Source organism: Argopecten irradians, chromosome 3, assembly GCF_041381155.1.
Source record: "Argopecten irradians isolate NY chromosome 3, Ai_NY, whole genome shotgun sequence".
Taxonomy (NCBI): Eukaryota; Metazoa; Mollusca; class Bivalvia; order Pectinida; family Pectinidae; genus Argopecten; species Argopecten irradians.
The window spans coordinates 48,142,454-48,157,960 of NC_091136.1; the positions used below are offsets into that span (position 1 = coordinate 48,142,454).

The 15,507-nt window shown below is 34.2% G+C and overlaps 1 protein-coding gene across 1 annotated transcript; it reads left to right on the forward strand.

Moving 5' to 3' along the window:
- The first annotated feature begins 934 nt into the window (after positions 1 to 934).
- Positions 935 to 13,486, forward strand: LOC138318880 (ATP-binding cassette sub-family B member 10, mitochondrial-like). Its single transcript, XM_069261672.1, has 12 exons — positions 935 to 1,529; positions 1,918 to 2,127; positions 2,456 to 2,658; positions 4,650 to 4,784; positions 6,936 to 7,082; positions 8,276 to 8,411; positions 8,678 to 8,773; positions 9,316 to 9,522; positions 10,425 to 10,685; positions 11,412 to 11,455; positions 11,839 to 11,873; positions 12,275 to 13,486. Exons 1-12 carry the CDS (start codon positions 1,076 to 1,078, stop codon positions 12,501 to 12,503), a joined length of 2,157 nt encoding a protein of 718 aa, XP_069117773.1. The 5' UTR covers positions 935 to 1,075; the 3' UTR covers positions 12,504 to 13,486.
- The last annotated feature ends 2,021 nt before the right edge of the window (positions 13,487 to 15,507 follow it).

Here is a 15,507-nt window from a genome sequence, read left to right on the forward strand (position 1 = left end):
TTCATTCAAGTTCACACGGGTCAAATAAACTAAGATTTTACAAAAGTTTCGTGTCAATTCATGAGAGGTCTGTATATCTGATAATGGACTTCTAGCATGCTGGGATGAAGTCTACAAGTTTGTCCAAATGTATGACCTTGACCTTCCTTCAGCTGTCAATTGTAGCTGAATGTTACAACTTTTACGTAAGAGTTTCTAGTATACAATGTTTTAATTGTTATTCAAAGAAAATGTGAGCTTTTTTAGTCTATTCTTTTCAGGCTATTGTATTGCCATTGCCAGATAGCCGTAAGGCCCACGGGCTATGGGGCTCGATGCATTTGCGGTTGTATATGCGAGTCTTTAGACTATATACATTGTATATCAGTTATTACCCATCAGGCCTAGTTCTGGTTATGAAAAATTACATCTGCTAATGTTGCTAATTACAAGTTGTTGAAATAACTTTATTCATTCAAAGTTGAAAACAGTTTCAGATTTTTGAACGTGACATATCATATGACACTTCTAAAAAATGAGGATGAGGCCCAAGAACTGTCTCAATAAAAATGACTTAGATCCTCGTTGGATGTTTACGATGCCACATGTGTTTGGGAGTCCCGGGTTCGAATCCGGTATGGACGCTACAGGTTCACTCTTCTTTTTTGTTGTTGAATACATTATAAAAAGAATTGATTTGTCACAGAAGCTAATCCTTGCTTCTAAAAGTATATTGTTGGATGAATCATTAGTAAGAAGAACCTTATCTTATTTTTATTTATTTATTTATTCATTTATTTATTTATGTTTACTATTTGTGAAATTATTTATACATATTAAATATTTAAAGTGTTGCTGTGTTGAAAGTGCCTGTACAAGTATTTAATCACTTGTATCCGGATAAAACACGTCAGATGCCCAATCGTTGGTTTAGACTATTAGTTATTCAACATGGCTGCGCCCATCGGTAAAAAGTGTCCCTTTGGAGGGCAACGAGATAAACAGTGAAATATTGAAATAATGGATGGAGATATATAGTAATATGAAAGTGCAAAACAAAAAAGACAAAAGTGAATAATCTTTCGACATACTCACAATGAATTGTCAAATGAGAACCATGTTAAAAAGCTGCGTTTGTCTTCCATATGGTAGTTCGTGGGTCCAAATGGCTTACGTAACGCGTAGTGGGTGTGGAAAGTGTGGTCCGTTGTCCTCTCTACCTCATAGGTTTAGAGGGCTTCACACAGCAATTTCGCAAACACTACAATCTAACCTTCGTTCCGGAGTAAAGACTACTCCAACTCCTATCTTACAGCCCAGTCGAGCACTTCATGGTGGTTCAAAACGGGGAGACCTCAAAGCTTTTAATGTACGACTTATGCAATTTAGGAATATATTTTATAGAGACAAAAGAAAGACTAACAATTTAAGAGTTTATTGTTCCAAAGCTGGAAATGGAAAGAACGGTGTTCCGAAAAAAGCAATTCCACAAACCTCAGAATTAAGAAGATTACTCTCTCTTGCAAAACCTGAGAAATGGAGATTAGCAGGTTTGTATAATTTTGTATCAAATGAGAATGACACCTTTTAAATAAGGAACAAATGTTATATTTTTATAATAAATAAGTTTCATCTTGATCTTAAATCTATTAAATGTGTATAACATAAAAAATTACATGTAAACTTATTACCATTGCTGATAGCATAGGGATATATATTCATGTAAGAATGGAAACTTGTGAAAAGAGTGAGGAGTGGGGGAGGGGTCATCTATATTATAATAATAGTAATCGATTTTGTGCCACCTCTCAGAATCAACTGTAGTCTGACTCAGTAGACAAGGAAGAAGAAGAGGATTGTAATGTTACATGTGCAGGACGGAACATGTACAGATAGCTTCATTTTCATATACTGTTAGTTTCTTTCTTATTATTGCAGCTGCCTTAGGTTTATTGGTGGTTTCCAGTGCAGTGACAATGTCCGTACCATTCTGTATAGGAAAGGTGATAGACATCATCTATACAGAACTTGTAAATCAGGGAGATAAAATGAAGGAGAGACTACAACAAATATGTAGTATCCTCATCGTGATCTTCGTCATTGGAGGCCTTGCCAATTTTGGTAGAGTCTACCTTATGAATTTAACAGGTAAAGGCAAAAAACAAACAAAAACAGTACTTTCTGCAATGCTGTTGGTTAGATTAGATTTGATTAGATCAAAACAATTCTCAAAATTACATTCAATTTCAAACAAGTAATCAAAGAAAAATTCCTCTTGTTTTTGACTCCATCAACACTTAAGTTAAGGCTTCTGTTTAAAATGTTACTGTTATATGATTAAAATTCACCTCCTTAATATACCTCTATACCTCCATTGGAGTATTTCTTTTAGCAATGAGGATGAGAGAAGATTGTTAACACAGTATTAGATCAGTAATAATGATGAACTTCTCTAATATTCAGTTTTCATTTGCAGGTAACAACATTGTAAGGCGTCTTCGATCACAGTTGTTTTCATCAATCATGCGACAAGAAGTTGCCTTCTTTGATAAAAATAAAACAGGTGAACTTATCAACAGATTGTCTACTGATTCCACTGTAGTGGGCAGCTCTGTGACAACTAACATTTCAGATGGACTTCGGTCAGTGGCACAGGCAGTTGGAGGGGTCAGCATGATGGTAAGGATTTAAATTAAGGTCAACATATATGGTATATGTATAATAAATCTATTATGTACAGGGTTCTCGTTAAAAGCCGGTTGCCGGCAAAAATAGCTGTCTATTTCTTTGTTTACAACCAGCTATTTTTGTCAGAAATAAGTATTGGCCACCACGGAGGCTTGCGGCCCCCAACCACCTATTATTGATTTTCAACCATCTATTTAAAAACTTAGTGAGAACCCTGATGTATCGTTTGGTTAGGTCAGCACTGTATAATACTCAAGATTTTAATTTTGCTTAAGTTTCAATGTCATCATAATGGTTACAATGGTAAGCATAAACTCATGTGTAGGGGTCAAGGTCAACATGATTTTAATGGTACATATTTTTATGTAATACTCAAGGTAATCATTAATCAAAGATTGGATAAATTATTAAGGGTTTTTCACCAAATGGTGAAAAGACCTATTGTTTTCGTTAAGTTTCTTATTCATATTCTTATTATTATTCTTCTTCCTGATTTTGTGAACGCTCTATACAAAATGTAAGTCAAACGGTAAGACATAGGATAAAAATTATTTCAGTAAGTTAAAATCATGTATCAGAAGGTGTTCCATATGAACATAATTAAGTAGGTCAAAAACTCCAAAATGGGCGCCATGACGTAAAACCTAAAAACACAAAAACTGCTATAATTCAAAAAGTATGAAAGCTATTTCAAATCTGAAGATATTTTATTGTAGGGAATGACCATATCTAACTTTTACCCATTACATGTTTCCACAAAATATGTCTTGTTAAAAAGCTCGCTAGAGGTAAAAATTTACCAAAAGTGACTATTTTTAGAATTTTTTTTATTTTTCATTTTTTTGCATTACATCGAAGCAGTATGTCATTCTGAAGGTTTTGATGTCTCCAGATTTAAAATTGATCCACTAATTAAGGTTTTATGACGTAATTAATATTTAACTAAGAATGTTTTTGCAAATTTCGACAATTATATTTTAAACATCTCCTCTGACTCCACCAGTCAAATCAAGCCCAAACTCACACAAGATCTTCCACTTATCACCGTAAACAATTCTTGTTAATATGGTGTTGATTCAAATTCAAATATGGCCGCAATGACGTCACTTCCAGTTTAACATAGACAGCCATAATTCGTTAACCACTGAGCTAATTCCTTTGAATGTTTTATATGTTATGTAGAATAGCATACTGAGAAACTTTGTAATTGTACATTTTTCTCTAAAATGTCAACTTCTGGTTGATCATTGACTCCATATCGCAAATTCGTTGTTTTCAGTAAAAATCACGAATACATCTTCTTGTCAAGTTCTACAATGTATAGAGGCTTGATATTGTGCATGAAGTATGCTAAGGTAGTTGACTATCAGGTTTGAAAAAATAAACGACCTTGATCATCATCCCAGGTCACAGAGTGCTTGTGATTTTAGAGCTATGAAAATGATCCAGTGAAAATTCAGCTCATTGAGACAGTCGTAGCTTGTTAACCAAAAAGCCAACTTCTTTCATTTTTGGATATCTTATGTAGAATCAAAACTGAATTAATTGATTTGTTTACCACTTTTCTGTAAAACGTCAACTTCCGGTTGGAAATAAGAGACAAAATTCAAAAATGCAATTTTTTGTCAAAATCATTAAAAAAAACTTCTCAATATGTAGAAGGCCTAGAGACCTAACATTAAGCATGAAACATGCTGACATAAATGTCTAACAAGTTTGTTAATGTGATTGACCTTGACCTATAGGAGATCTCCTATATACAAGGGCATTGAAGCTAACATTTCTAAAATCTTCAAATGACTTATTGTTAAGTTCTGAAAAGTCTAAGACCTGGTATAGGACTTTTGATACGTTGAAACTAAGTACTAACTAGTGTGTTATGAATGACCTTGAACGGAGTACCTTTTAGGTGAAAAGCCCGTCAAATTGTCCCGGTGACAATTTCTAGTTTTAAACTTATTTCTATTTGCTTTCCATTTCAGTGCTACGTGTCACCCAAATTGGCTGGGATTGCCTTGTGTATAGTACCACCTATAGTGTTGATGTCTCGTATATATGGTCGCTATGTACGAAAAATTACAAAAAATGTACAGGACTCCCTGGCCTCGGCAACACAGGTAATCTGATTGACACATGTTCATTGTAAGTTCCGTGTATTTAGGAATTTGTCACATATGAAAAGACATTGTACCGTAAAAAAAATAACTAAAAGTATAAAGTCAAAGTTAAAGATCAAGGTCATTTGATCCAAAGTCAAAGTTGGGTAAATTTATTTGACCATAATCAATGTATCAGGCACTAAGATCCTGAAACATTCTTAAGTCTGAAAGAGAGTCTTAATTTTGAATTACAATCATATTTGATTTTACGATAAGTTTCATAGATTTAAATTTTGTGTCTTTCAACAAAAAATCATTTTGACATAATGAATTTTTTTTTTAAATACCTTTTACTGAGTTAAGTTAAGGTCAGCGGTCAAGGTTCCTAGTTCAAGCTTTATATCATTTCAATGGTGGATGTTTTGTTATGAAACAAGCTCACAAGATCATGGTTACTTGAGTCAACCGGTAATACATACTGTATATCTTTTTACTACCTTGGTAATGAACATTATGACTGTGTGAAGCAAAGTTTGTAATTGTTAAATAGAGGTTACACAACAAGTGATTATTGGAAATGGAATTTATTTCACACGAGTGAGTTATCTTTCAAAAGTTACAAAAAAGATGTGCTTTAGCCTGTATGTTTTGTAACTTTTAAAAAATAAATTACGAGTGTGAAATAAATTCCATATCCAATAACCCTGAGTTGAGTGACCTGTTTCTACCACAATGAAATCATATACGAGAAGGCCAAAATAAGATAACATTTGCTGACATATGCAAATAAGGTATAATTATATCATCACAAGCAGATAAGCACCTATCAATATTCAAAATCTGAATTACTTAAAGAATTAATTAAAGATGCTCCACCGCCGACAAAGCATAAATGATATTCATTAGTTGAACAATAATTGGTGTTTGATCATGTATATATATGTCTAATTGACACAAAAAAATCATATAAAATTCTTTATTTCGCCTTTGATGCATGCACAGTCAGTACTTCCTTCCATATAGGATATAGTGATACGGAATTTTTTCGGGATGCAATTAATTATTTTTCATATCTTTAACTTGAAGTAAAATTAGAAGCTCAAACTTTTCAATGGTGGTAATGGTGTAAAGTAAGTAACTTTTGTAACTGAAGAAAAATATTTAATCGTCTGTTCCTGTTTTTAATAGTGAAAAAATACCATTTGTCAGCGGTGGAGCATCTTTAATAAGAATAATTTAATTATGAACAACTGTTCCATACCTACTCACCGAACGTCATTTTAAATCTAGATTTCTAAAGGTACTTGAACAATTAACTAATCATTGTCGATTTACGGCAAAGTGACATCTGCTTCCCGCCAAACAATTATCAAACCATTGTAACCAAATTAAAGTCCAGTCTAGGTGCGTTAATTCTACTGAAATCACCCCAGGGTCCTCATACAGCAAGACATACTACTAAACAAAAGACAAACATGAATGTTGGGTTGGTAGTTTATGCTACGAATAGGGAACATGAAAGATTCTGTCACACATCCATTTCAACAGCGGTTTGTTCTGCAAGCAGCGGTCGGAGTACAGCAACATGACGTCATTCGGTGGTCGATGACGTTAACAATTTGTGACGTAACAATAAGAAAAATGTAGTTTGGGTCAAAGTTTAAAACCTTGACCAATCAAAAGACTGGAAGGTGTTATTACACTAGTGGAATATCAATATATTTATCCAACACCCAGCACATTTATCAATGGCCTGAGAGTGGAATAACACAACTAATTGTGGTAGAACAATGGATAACTGTAGGTAAAAAGACCAAATATTATTAAAAAATTTGTTTAAGTTGAAAAACAATGCTTAACTTTCAAGACAAATAGTTTGAGTGGCTGAATTGTATATAAGATTAGTTACTGCAAACCAACTTTTTTTCGCATGCATTTAAATTTCAAAGATTTCATGACGATAAGAATCGCAAAAATGATTTTCTGTAAAAATGTTTAAAATACAAGTAAAGTTGAACTCAAGAAGTGTAAATTGCAAAATTAAATCCCTGTGAAAATGTCCTTAGGTATAAAACTGCGAAATTAAGTTTTGGTATCCAATTACCTTTAGGTTGCAGAAGAAAGTTGTAAAGATGGGAAATTAAAGATTTTGTATCTCATTTTCTTTAGGTTGCAGAAGAAAGAATCAGCAATATCAGGACAGTGCGGTCATTTGCCCAGGAGAAGAGAGAAGTGGCTGCCTATGATGAGAAGATAGATCATATTCTGATGTTGTCATACAAAGAGGCCCTGGCTAGAGGCATTTTCTGGGGATCAGTGAGTAGTTTACTTGGTAACATTTTTGGAGATAGGTGAGTAGTTTCCTAAGTAACCTTTCTGGGGATCAGTGAGTAGTTTCCTAGGTAACATTTCTGGAAATCGGTGAGTAGTTTCCTAGGTAACATTTCTGGAAATCGGTGAGTAGATTCCGTGGTAATATTTCTGGAGATCGGTGAGTAGTTTCCTAGGTAACATTTCTGGAGATCGGTGAGTAATCTCCTAGGTAACAATTCTGGAAATCGATGAGTAGTTTCCGTGGTAATATTTCTGGAGATCGGTGAGTAGTTTCCTAGGTAACATTTCTGGGGATCGGTGAGTAGTTTCCTAGGTAACATTTCTGGGGATCGGTGAGTAGTTTCCTAGGTAATATTTCTGGGGATCAGTGAGTTGTTTCCTAGGTAACATTTCTGGGGATCAGTGAGTTGTTTCCTAGGTAACATTTCTGGGGATCAGTGAGTAGTTTCCTAGGTAACATTTCTGGAGATCGGTGAGTAGTTTCCTTGGTAACATTTCTGGAAATTGGTATGCAGTTTCCTTGGTAACATTTCTGGAGATCGGTGAGTAGTTTACTTGGTAACATTTCTGGAAATCGATGGGTAGTTTCCTAGGTAATATTTCTGGAGATCGGTGAGTAGTTTCATTGGTAACATTTCTGGGGATTGGTGCATAGTTTCCTAGATAATATTTCTGGGGATCAGTGATTTGTTTCCTAGGTAACATTTCTGGAGATCAGTGAGTAGTTTCCTAGGTAACATTTCTGGGGATCGGTGAGTAGTTTCCTAGGTAACATTTCTGGAGATCAGTGAGTAGTTTCCTAGGTAACATTTCTGGAGATCAGTCAGTAGTTTCCTAGGTAACAACACTGGGGATCAGTCAGTAGTTTCCTAGGTAAAATTTTCCGGGGATCAGTGAGTAGTTTCCAAGATTACATTTTCTGGGAATTAATGAGTAGTTTCCTAGTTAACATTTTCTAGGGATCAGTGAGTAGTTTCCTAGGAAACATTTCTAGGGATTGGTGAGTATTTTATGGAATAACTTTCTTAGGGATTTGGTCAGTAGCATTTTGGGGTACCCATTAATATTTTCTCTCTATCACTAATAAAATACATGTTGTTGTATTTTGCTATTTTTACTGTAACTAAGAATTTGAGACATACAGTTATTTTACCTATTTATACTTTACCTTTCAGACTGGCTTCTCTGGAAACATGATTGTGCTGTCAGTATTCTATTATGGCGGTCTGATGATGACAGAATCTCAGATATCTGTGGGAGAACTATCAGCCTTCCTCTTGTATGCTGCATATGTGGGCGTGTCTATAGGAGGTAAGTAATATGTATACAAACAGTATAGAGGTGTGGATAATTGTTACCAATACCTATGAGTGCATATCTTGGCTACGTTTGTGAGTATTTCTGTAGTAATAGCAAATGAAGACTTTGATAAATTTTATTAATTATTTTTGATAAATTTTATTAATTATTTTTGACATGTATATGTGAAGGTTATATTTTCTATTGCACAAACTTTATCAGAGCTATCCTTTAACTACAGTGAAAAACCTACAAAATTGTCCTGTTTTATGGTACAGGTATGACAACCTTCTACTCTGAGATGATGCGAGCCCTGGGTGCTAGTTCCCGTCTGTGGTTCCTTATGGACAGAGCACCAACCATTCCCGTGTCAGGTATGACTGTCTTGTCACTCAAATTACAGTATAATCACCATGGATACACCTTCTCCTTACCTCAGGTTTAGAACATGATGCATAGATATGAAAACAATACCTTCTTTTCTTCTTGAAGTTGCTCATACATGTAGAATTTGACATGATGTTGATACAGATGCAATATACAAAATGTATCACAAAACATAGGCTTTACCTGCAATATATCACAAAACATAGGCTTTACAATTACAAGTACAGCGTTTCCCAAATTCAAAGCCAAACTGTCAACCACAGTGTATATTCATTCATTTCTTTTGATGTAAATGTACATCAAATGAGCAAACTACAGGTCTCATCTGTTGTCGCCCACAGAGCCTTTAGTTTTGCTGTGACATATTCCAGAGGTGGATTAACAAGAGTGAAAGTAACCCCCGGAGTATTGAGAATACAATAAAATAGTGTCTTGATATTATAACTGGTAAAACTAGAAGTAGAAGTGTATTACTAAATTTCCAAGTTGTTACTTTGTGAAAATTGATTGTCAGGATTATTTTCAACAGGTGGGATCGTACCAACCTCAGAAGTTGTTGGAAATTTGAGCTTCAACAATATTACCTTCAGTTACCCGGCACGCTCTGATGTTACAATATTCTCCAATTTAAATCTGATGGTACCTGCTGGGTCAGTGACTGCTGTTGTAGGTTCTAGTGGGTCTGGCAAGTCAACACTAGGCACACTCCTGCTGAGGTTCTATGATCCTGTGCAAGGTGAGGGAAGAAATTCAGCATTTAAAACCTGGCTTTGGAAAGTCAACGAGTTTTATTACTGCAGACCAATTTGGTTTTTTGTTGGGAGATACAAATTTTACAAAATTTTGTGAGAGAGCTCAAACGTAAATTCAACTACCAATATTTTGCAAATAATTGTAAAAACAAGAGGCAAATTTTTTTTTTTTTTTTTGTATCTTGAAAAACAGGCACATTGCCTTGAAAATTTGACAATATTTTGTCCACACTTAGAATAACATTTTTTGCCTATATTTACTACTTAAAAGTAATTTGTATCCTACAGACATATGTCTATAAGGATCCAGTGTTACATGGAAAATAACTGTTGAGATTACTTCCTTGACCCACATAGTTTTGTTATTCATATATTGCAAACATCTGATTAGGAACCTTGACCAGGAATGAAAAGTATAAAATCATAACCAGTATGCCAGAGTAGGTCTTGGGTAATGTTTCTTTTTCTTGTTGTTTATATACATACCAACTGCCATACACTTCCTTGTTGTTTATTAAGCGTTGAACTTCTTTCAGTTGACATCCAATATGAATGCCAACTGGACAGAGGCAAATTCCATGAAGCGCATTGAAAGAAGTTCAATGCTTATATTTACATTGGGTTACAATTTTATGAAAAACTAAGGGATTTTGCCTATAATGAATTTATCATTCATGATTGTCAAGGATGGAATAGTCATTTGAACAGCCGTTTTCCGTGATCGCTGACGCGACAATTGTGACATCACAATGATTATGACGTCATTATAAGTGCTTGAAGTTCATAGACTATATGAATGTCAACTGCACTTAGTAAGGTTACATAGTGGAACTGCATTGAAAATGTAAATATTTGTACATGACTTACTGCCATACACTCATTACAGGGAGTGTTGTGTTGGACCAGGAAGACATTCGTGACCTTGACCCTGTGTGGCTGCGGACACAGATCGGCAGTGTGAGCCAGGAACCTGTCCTTTTTTCTTGTTCTGTAGCAGAAAATATAGCCTATGGAGCACAAGACCCCACCAAGGTCACCCCTGAGGACATCGAGGAGGCCGCTAGAAAGGCTAATGCTTATAACTTTATAAAAACATTTCCAGATGGGTTCAATACCATGGTTGGAGAGAGGGGTATAATGTTGTCAGGTAAAACCATACATCGGTTTTATCAACTAGCTCAATATTTATTTTGATACTGTAATCCACCAGAGTATTGTGGGAAACAAATTTTCATTTCCTTTGCGAGAAAGCTTGAATGGGAGTTAAATGTTTCTGCGAATAATTGTATGAAATGTATACATACCGTATATGAATGCACAATTTCTCGTTAAAAGCCCTTAAATCTCAAATATATTTATTTGGGAATATGTTGAAACTAACAAAAAATTGAAATATTGTATGCATAAAAATACCTTGATTTACAGTATAGTATCTTATCAGATTTATGCTAAATATATGATCTTTAATGAGCGTTCGTTTGATATGAAATTTTATGAAACGAGTCTAAGAAGGTGAGCAAATATTAAAACTTCCAGACGAGTTTCATAAAATCTCATAATTTAAGATACTTTTTATAACATAACTATACCAACAAACATTTCAAAGAATCTCACATCAAAATGCACTGTGAAAATTTTGTACTGCTATCCTCGAAATCATATCACATTATTTTTCCCTAGACGTCATTTTATGGTTTTTGTCATGACATTACAACATATTTCCAGTCAATAAAAATCACTCCAGGTCATATTACACGAGTGACATATGAAAAAATATTACATTGGCATAATCACTAGATATCAGGCAGATTATGTGATAAAGTTACTTATGAAATTAAAGCAGCTTAATTTATTTTGACAATTGGTTTCCCAGGTGGACAGAGACAAAGAGTGGCCATAGCCAGGGCTATACTAAAGGTAAAGTAACAGGGATTTATAAACATTTAATGTTATAAAACTTTCTATGTAAAATCATAAACATGTACTTAAGTAAAATATCTGAGAGTAGTTTTATGGTGCCGGGCCCAGGTAACAAGCTTTATTCTCAAGTGATTTAAAGATGGAATTAACCCTGTTTATAACATCAGATGACAGGCTTTATTCTCAGTTGATTTAAAATATTTTTGATCTGATAAATAGTTGTCGCAAAAAAACTCTTTGTAACATTAAAGACCTTTAATGTTCTTAAAAAAATAATTTTCCACAAGCATTATTTGTAGGTTTATATTAGTTTTATTAATTGTATTTCAATTATGATTTATGGCATCTAATCTTGAAATAATTTTTCTGATATTTTGTAGGATCCAAAGATTCTCCTACTAGATGAAGCCACCAGGTATGTCTCATTCTTGCTACAATTTTAGACTAGAAATGTTATTTTATAACCTAATGCTCTTTTCTCCATATATGAAAGTGGGACACAGTTGGACATGGGGGGGCGGTAACATTATATATCCCCTGTAAATTCATTTACCAAACATCCATCCAATTAAACACAGTAAACAGTAAGAGAAATTTAATTGTAATGAAAACTAGGTCGAGTAGTTAAGATGTCCCAACATATTTCCACTAGACCTCCACCTCTAGGTTTTGAGTTTGAATCCCATGTGGGGATAGGTACTGACTGCTGTTCTGTGGTTTTTCTCTGGATACTCCTAAACCTGGCACATCCTGAAATGAGTTTGGCTGATTATAGGATATTAAACCAAGTGCACCAAACTTTTTATTACCTTTCAGTGCCCTTGATGCTGAGAGTGAATACTTAGTACAAGAGGCTCTAGAGAGGGTCATGGTTGGACGCACTGTCATCACTATTGCACATCGACTTTCAACTATCATGAAGGCTAATCAGATTGCCGTTCTAGACAAGGGAGGAATCGCAGAGGTGGGCAGCTACCAACAACTTATGGGTCTGGAAAATGGCATGTTTAGGAAACTGGTGGAACGCCAAACCATCACATCATGACAGGGATATTGTTTTAGAACATATCATGTCAAGAATATTGTTTTAGTTCATCGTCATGGCAGAAATATTGTTTGGATAACACAATAAATTGTGACAGTAATGTTGTACTAGATCATCATGTCATAGAATGTCTTTAGAACATCACAATGTGATTGCAATATTACATTGTGACAGTAGAAAATCTTCAGATCGTAACTTTAAAGGATTTGTGCAGCCAAATTTATTTTTTTTGTGATACGTCAGGATATTGCTGTAGATGAATGAAAAATCAAGTCCCACTTAACGAAACGTCTAGCTTTTAGCGCTATCGGTTGGTTTTGGTCGTGATTTACGGGTAGTATCAACTACGGTTCAGAGATAATGAGCTAGGCGGTCACGTGGTCTTGTGATGTCAGAGTAGTCCGCGGCTACACAAGGTAAGGTAAGCCTAGTACTAGACCTGTATACAGCATATATATGTATACGTTAGATCTACAATATGAGTTTTTGATGTAGATATTTTCTGTTTCAAAACATTCCATCTACCCAATTTCAAACATTCAAACAAGTATTTATCGAACTTTAGATTAGATATATAGTCCAATTTGATAGATGTATCAAAATGATGTTCAGATCAGTCTGGATTGAGATTTAGATAGCATATTATGTAAATTTCTTTGTATTAAAAACAGTATAATGTAACACTATATTTTTACGAGTAAAATTACAAAAATAAGCATGAATATATCTAGAATGCGTGTTTTTATTTCAAACTTCTGACATAACGATGCAAAGACGGCACAGTTTTTTAATTAAAATAAAATGTGGACGGTTGTCAGTTATGTTATATTAGAGTAATGATACGAACTCTGACATAACGATGCAAAGACGGCACAGTTTTTTAATTAAAATAAAATGTGGACGGTTGTCAGTTATGTTATATTAGAGTAATGATACGAACTTAAACCGAAAAATAATATAGATATCTATGCTGTTGCCTTTGAAACTTTTCCAAACTTTATCCATAACGTTAACTAAAAAGCAGAAATACATCAATGATATTTCTGATATATGTTTTTAAATTAGAGTATAAGTGTAGGTTTAAAAAAAATCATTATTTCAAAATTATACTAAATTCTTAAAATAGCCTATTCATTGTCGATTCTTTTGTATATCATACCGAGATTTAAATAGTGTGATACAAAATGTGAAAATGCTTAGTGATATTTAAATAAGTATATTTAGTGTGGTAATGCTGTAACCCTTCTTTTATGACTATACATGTAGATTCGAAACAGTGAAAATGCATGCTTAGAATTCTTACTAATACCTAAGAAATTACAGAAGATTGCTATATGCCACGATACCGTAATTACAGTACTTGACTGGAATAATTTTTAGTTCTAAGAACCATTTTTGTTTCTGAATAAGTCAACTTCCATTATTGTTTTACCTGTGTACGACTTATAAATCCTTGGTATGACATACATATATATATGTGTGTGTGTGTGTGTAATACATATTCCTAGGTATGATAGGGATATTGTATTTCCATTTGCTTTTACATCTTCATTTTAATAATGGGGGTGACAATAAAAAACCTAGAGCATAGATGTACGGGGTTTCCCTAATTCAAATCACAATCCAATGAACGGATGTTCTAACCTGATTGACAGTAAGACAATACCAAATAACCGATAAAGTCCACCGAATAGCAAATTGCCCGCGGCCAGGTAATTACAGGTGAGTTCGATGAATGGCGTTGTGTACAGGTAAACAACATCCTGGTCCAGGTATTACATAACCATCATACCAAAGGCATGGCTAATTATATATCTATATTGGTGTATCTATTCGTATATCAATTAAAAATTGAAAGCGACCGCACTGTCTAAGAAAATAATTTGTTTTGCTTAATATTTCAATATTTTGATCTTTTAAAATATCAAAAATAAATTCTTTCTACCACATGTTGAAACGTATTATGGTATTGTAATAAAAATGTATCATAATTTATTCGGTTAGCAACACACAACAAAATGTTTGTAATGATCAATCATTGGTGTGTAAGTACGTCTAACATCATACCCTCGATGCTTTAATCAAGGATTTCTTTACTTTTTACGTAAAATTTCATTTTAGTCTTACAGTCAAAAACTTTGCAATTCACAATGTATCAAAGATACAGACTACAGGAAAATATCTAATTAAACTTCTTTGTTGCTGAACTCCTCAACAAAAAAAATCTGAAACTTTTATTTCTGTGCGGATTTTCTTTCATTATTTCACGAAGATACCTGCTATTAGAGCATAAATTAGAGTATTTGAAACATCGAATTTCACTCTTTTAGTTATTTACATTCGAGCCAAAGTTATATGATTAAAGTGAATAGTCGGGCAAAGAAAACCAGTCTAAATGCGTTCATTGGCCTTCCAAAAGTTCTCACATATTAATACGACGGTCAATTTCTGCTTAGTTTCCAAGTTCTGACCATTAAAGTAAAGAAAAGTTGAAAGCATTGAAAGCGAGGCTGTGTGGAAATGTAACCACGGACATAGTGAGCCGGGAGGACGTTTTAGAATTCCCATACTTTAAATTAATTTCTTCGTACGCAGACAGATTTTGACGAGAGCTTTTATTTTTCCATTTCATAAGAAATTATACTGAATACATTCACACCATTTTTAATGACTTTAGCCATCCTTGCCGACTGTTCACTTTAACTTCACTCAAAAGTAATCATAAAAAATCATTGATCGCCTTTTCCTGTGACCGTCGACATAAGTGATAGCACATCAGTTATAGTACAGCTATAAGCCAGGGACTATTATGACGTCACACGGTTTAGAGCTAGAAAATATGCATAATTGGGTGGTCAGAAAATTTGACCTCGATATCGACGGCTTACAGGTTATTCGGGTCGCGCGCGACACGGAGAGGTTTCTACACGTACTAATAAAGCCATTTCCAGCATAAACTGAAATTATCATTTTTGACTGCACAAATCCTGTAAATAGATTTGAT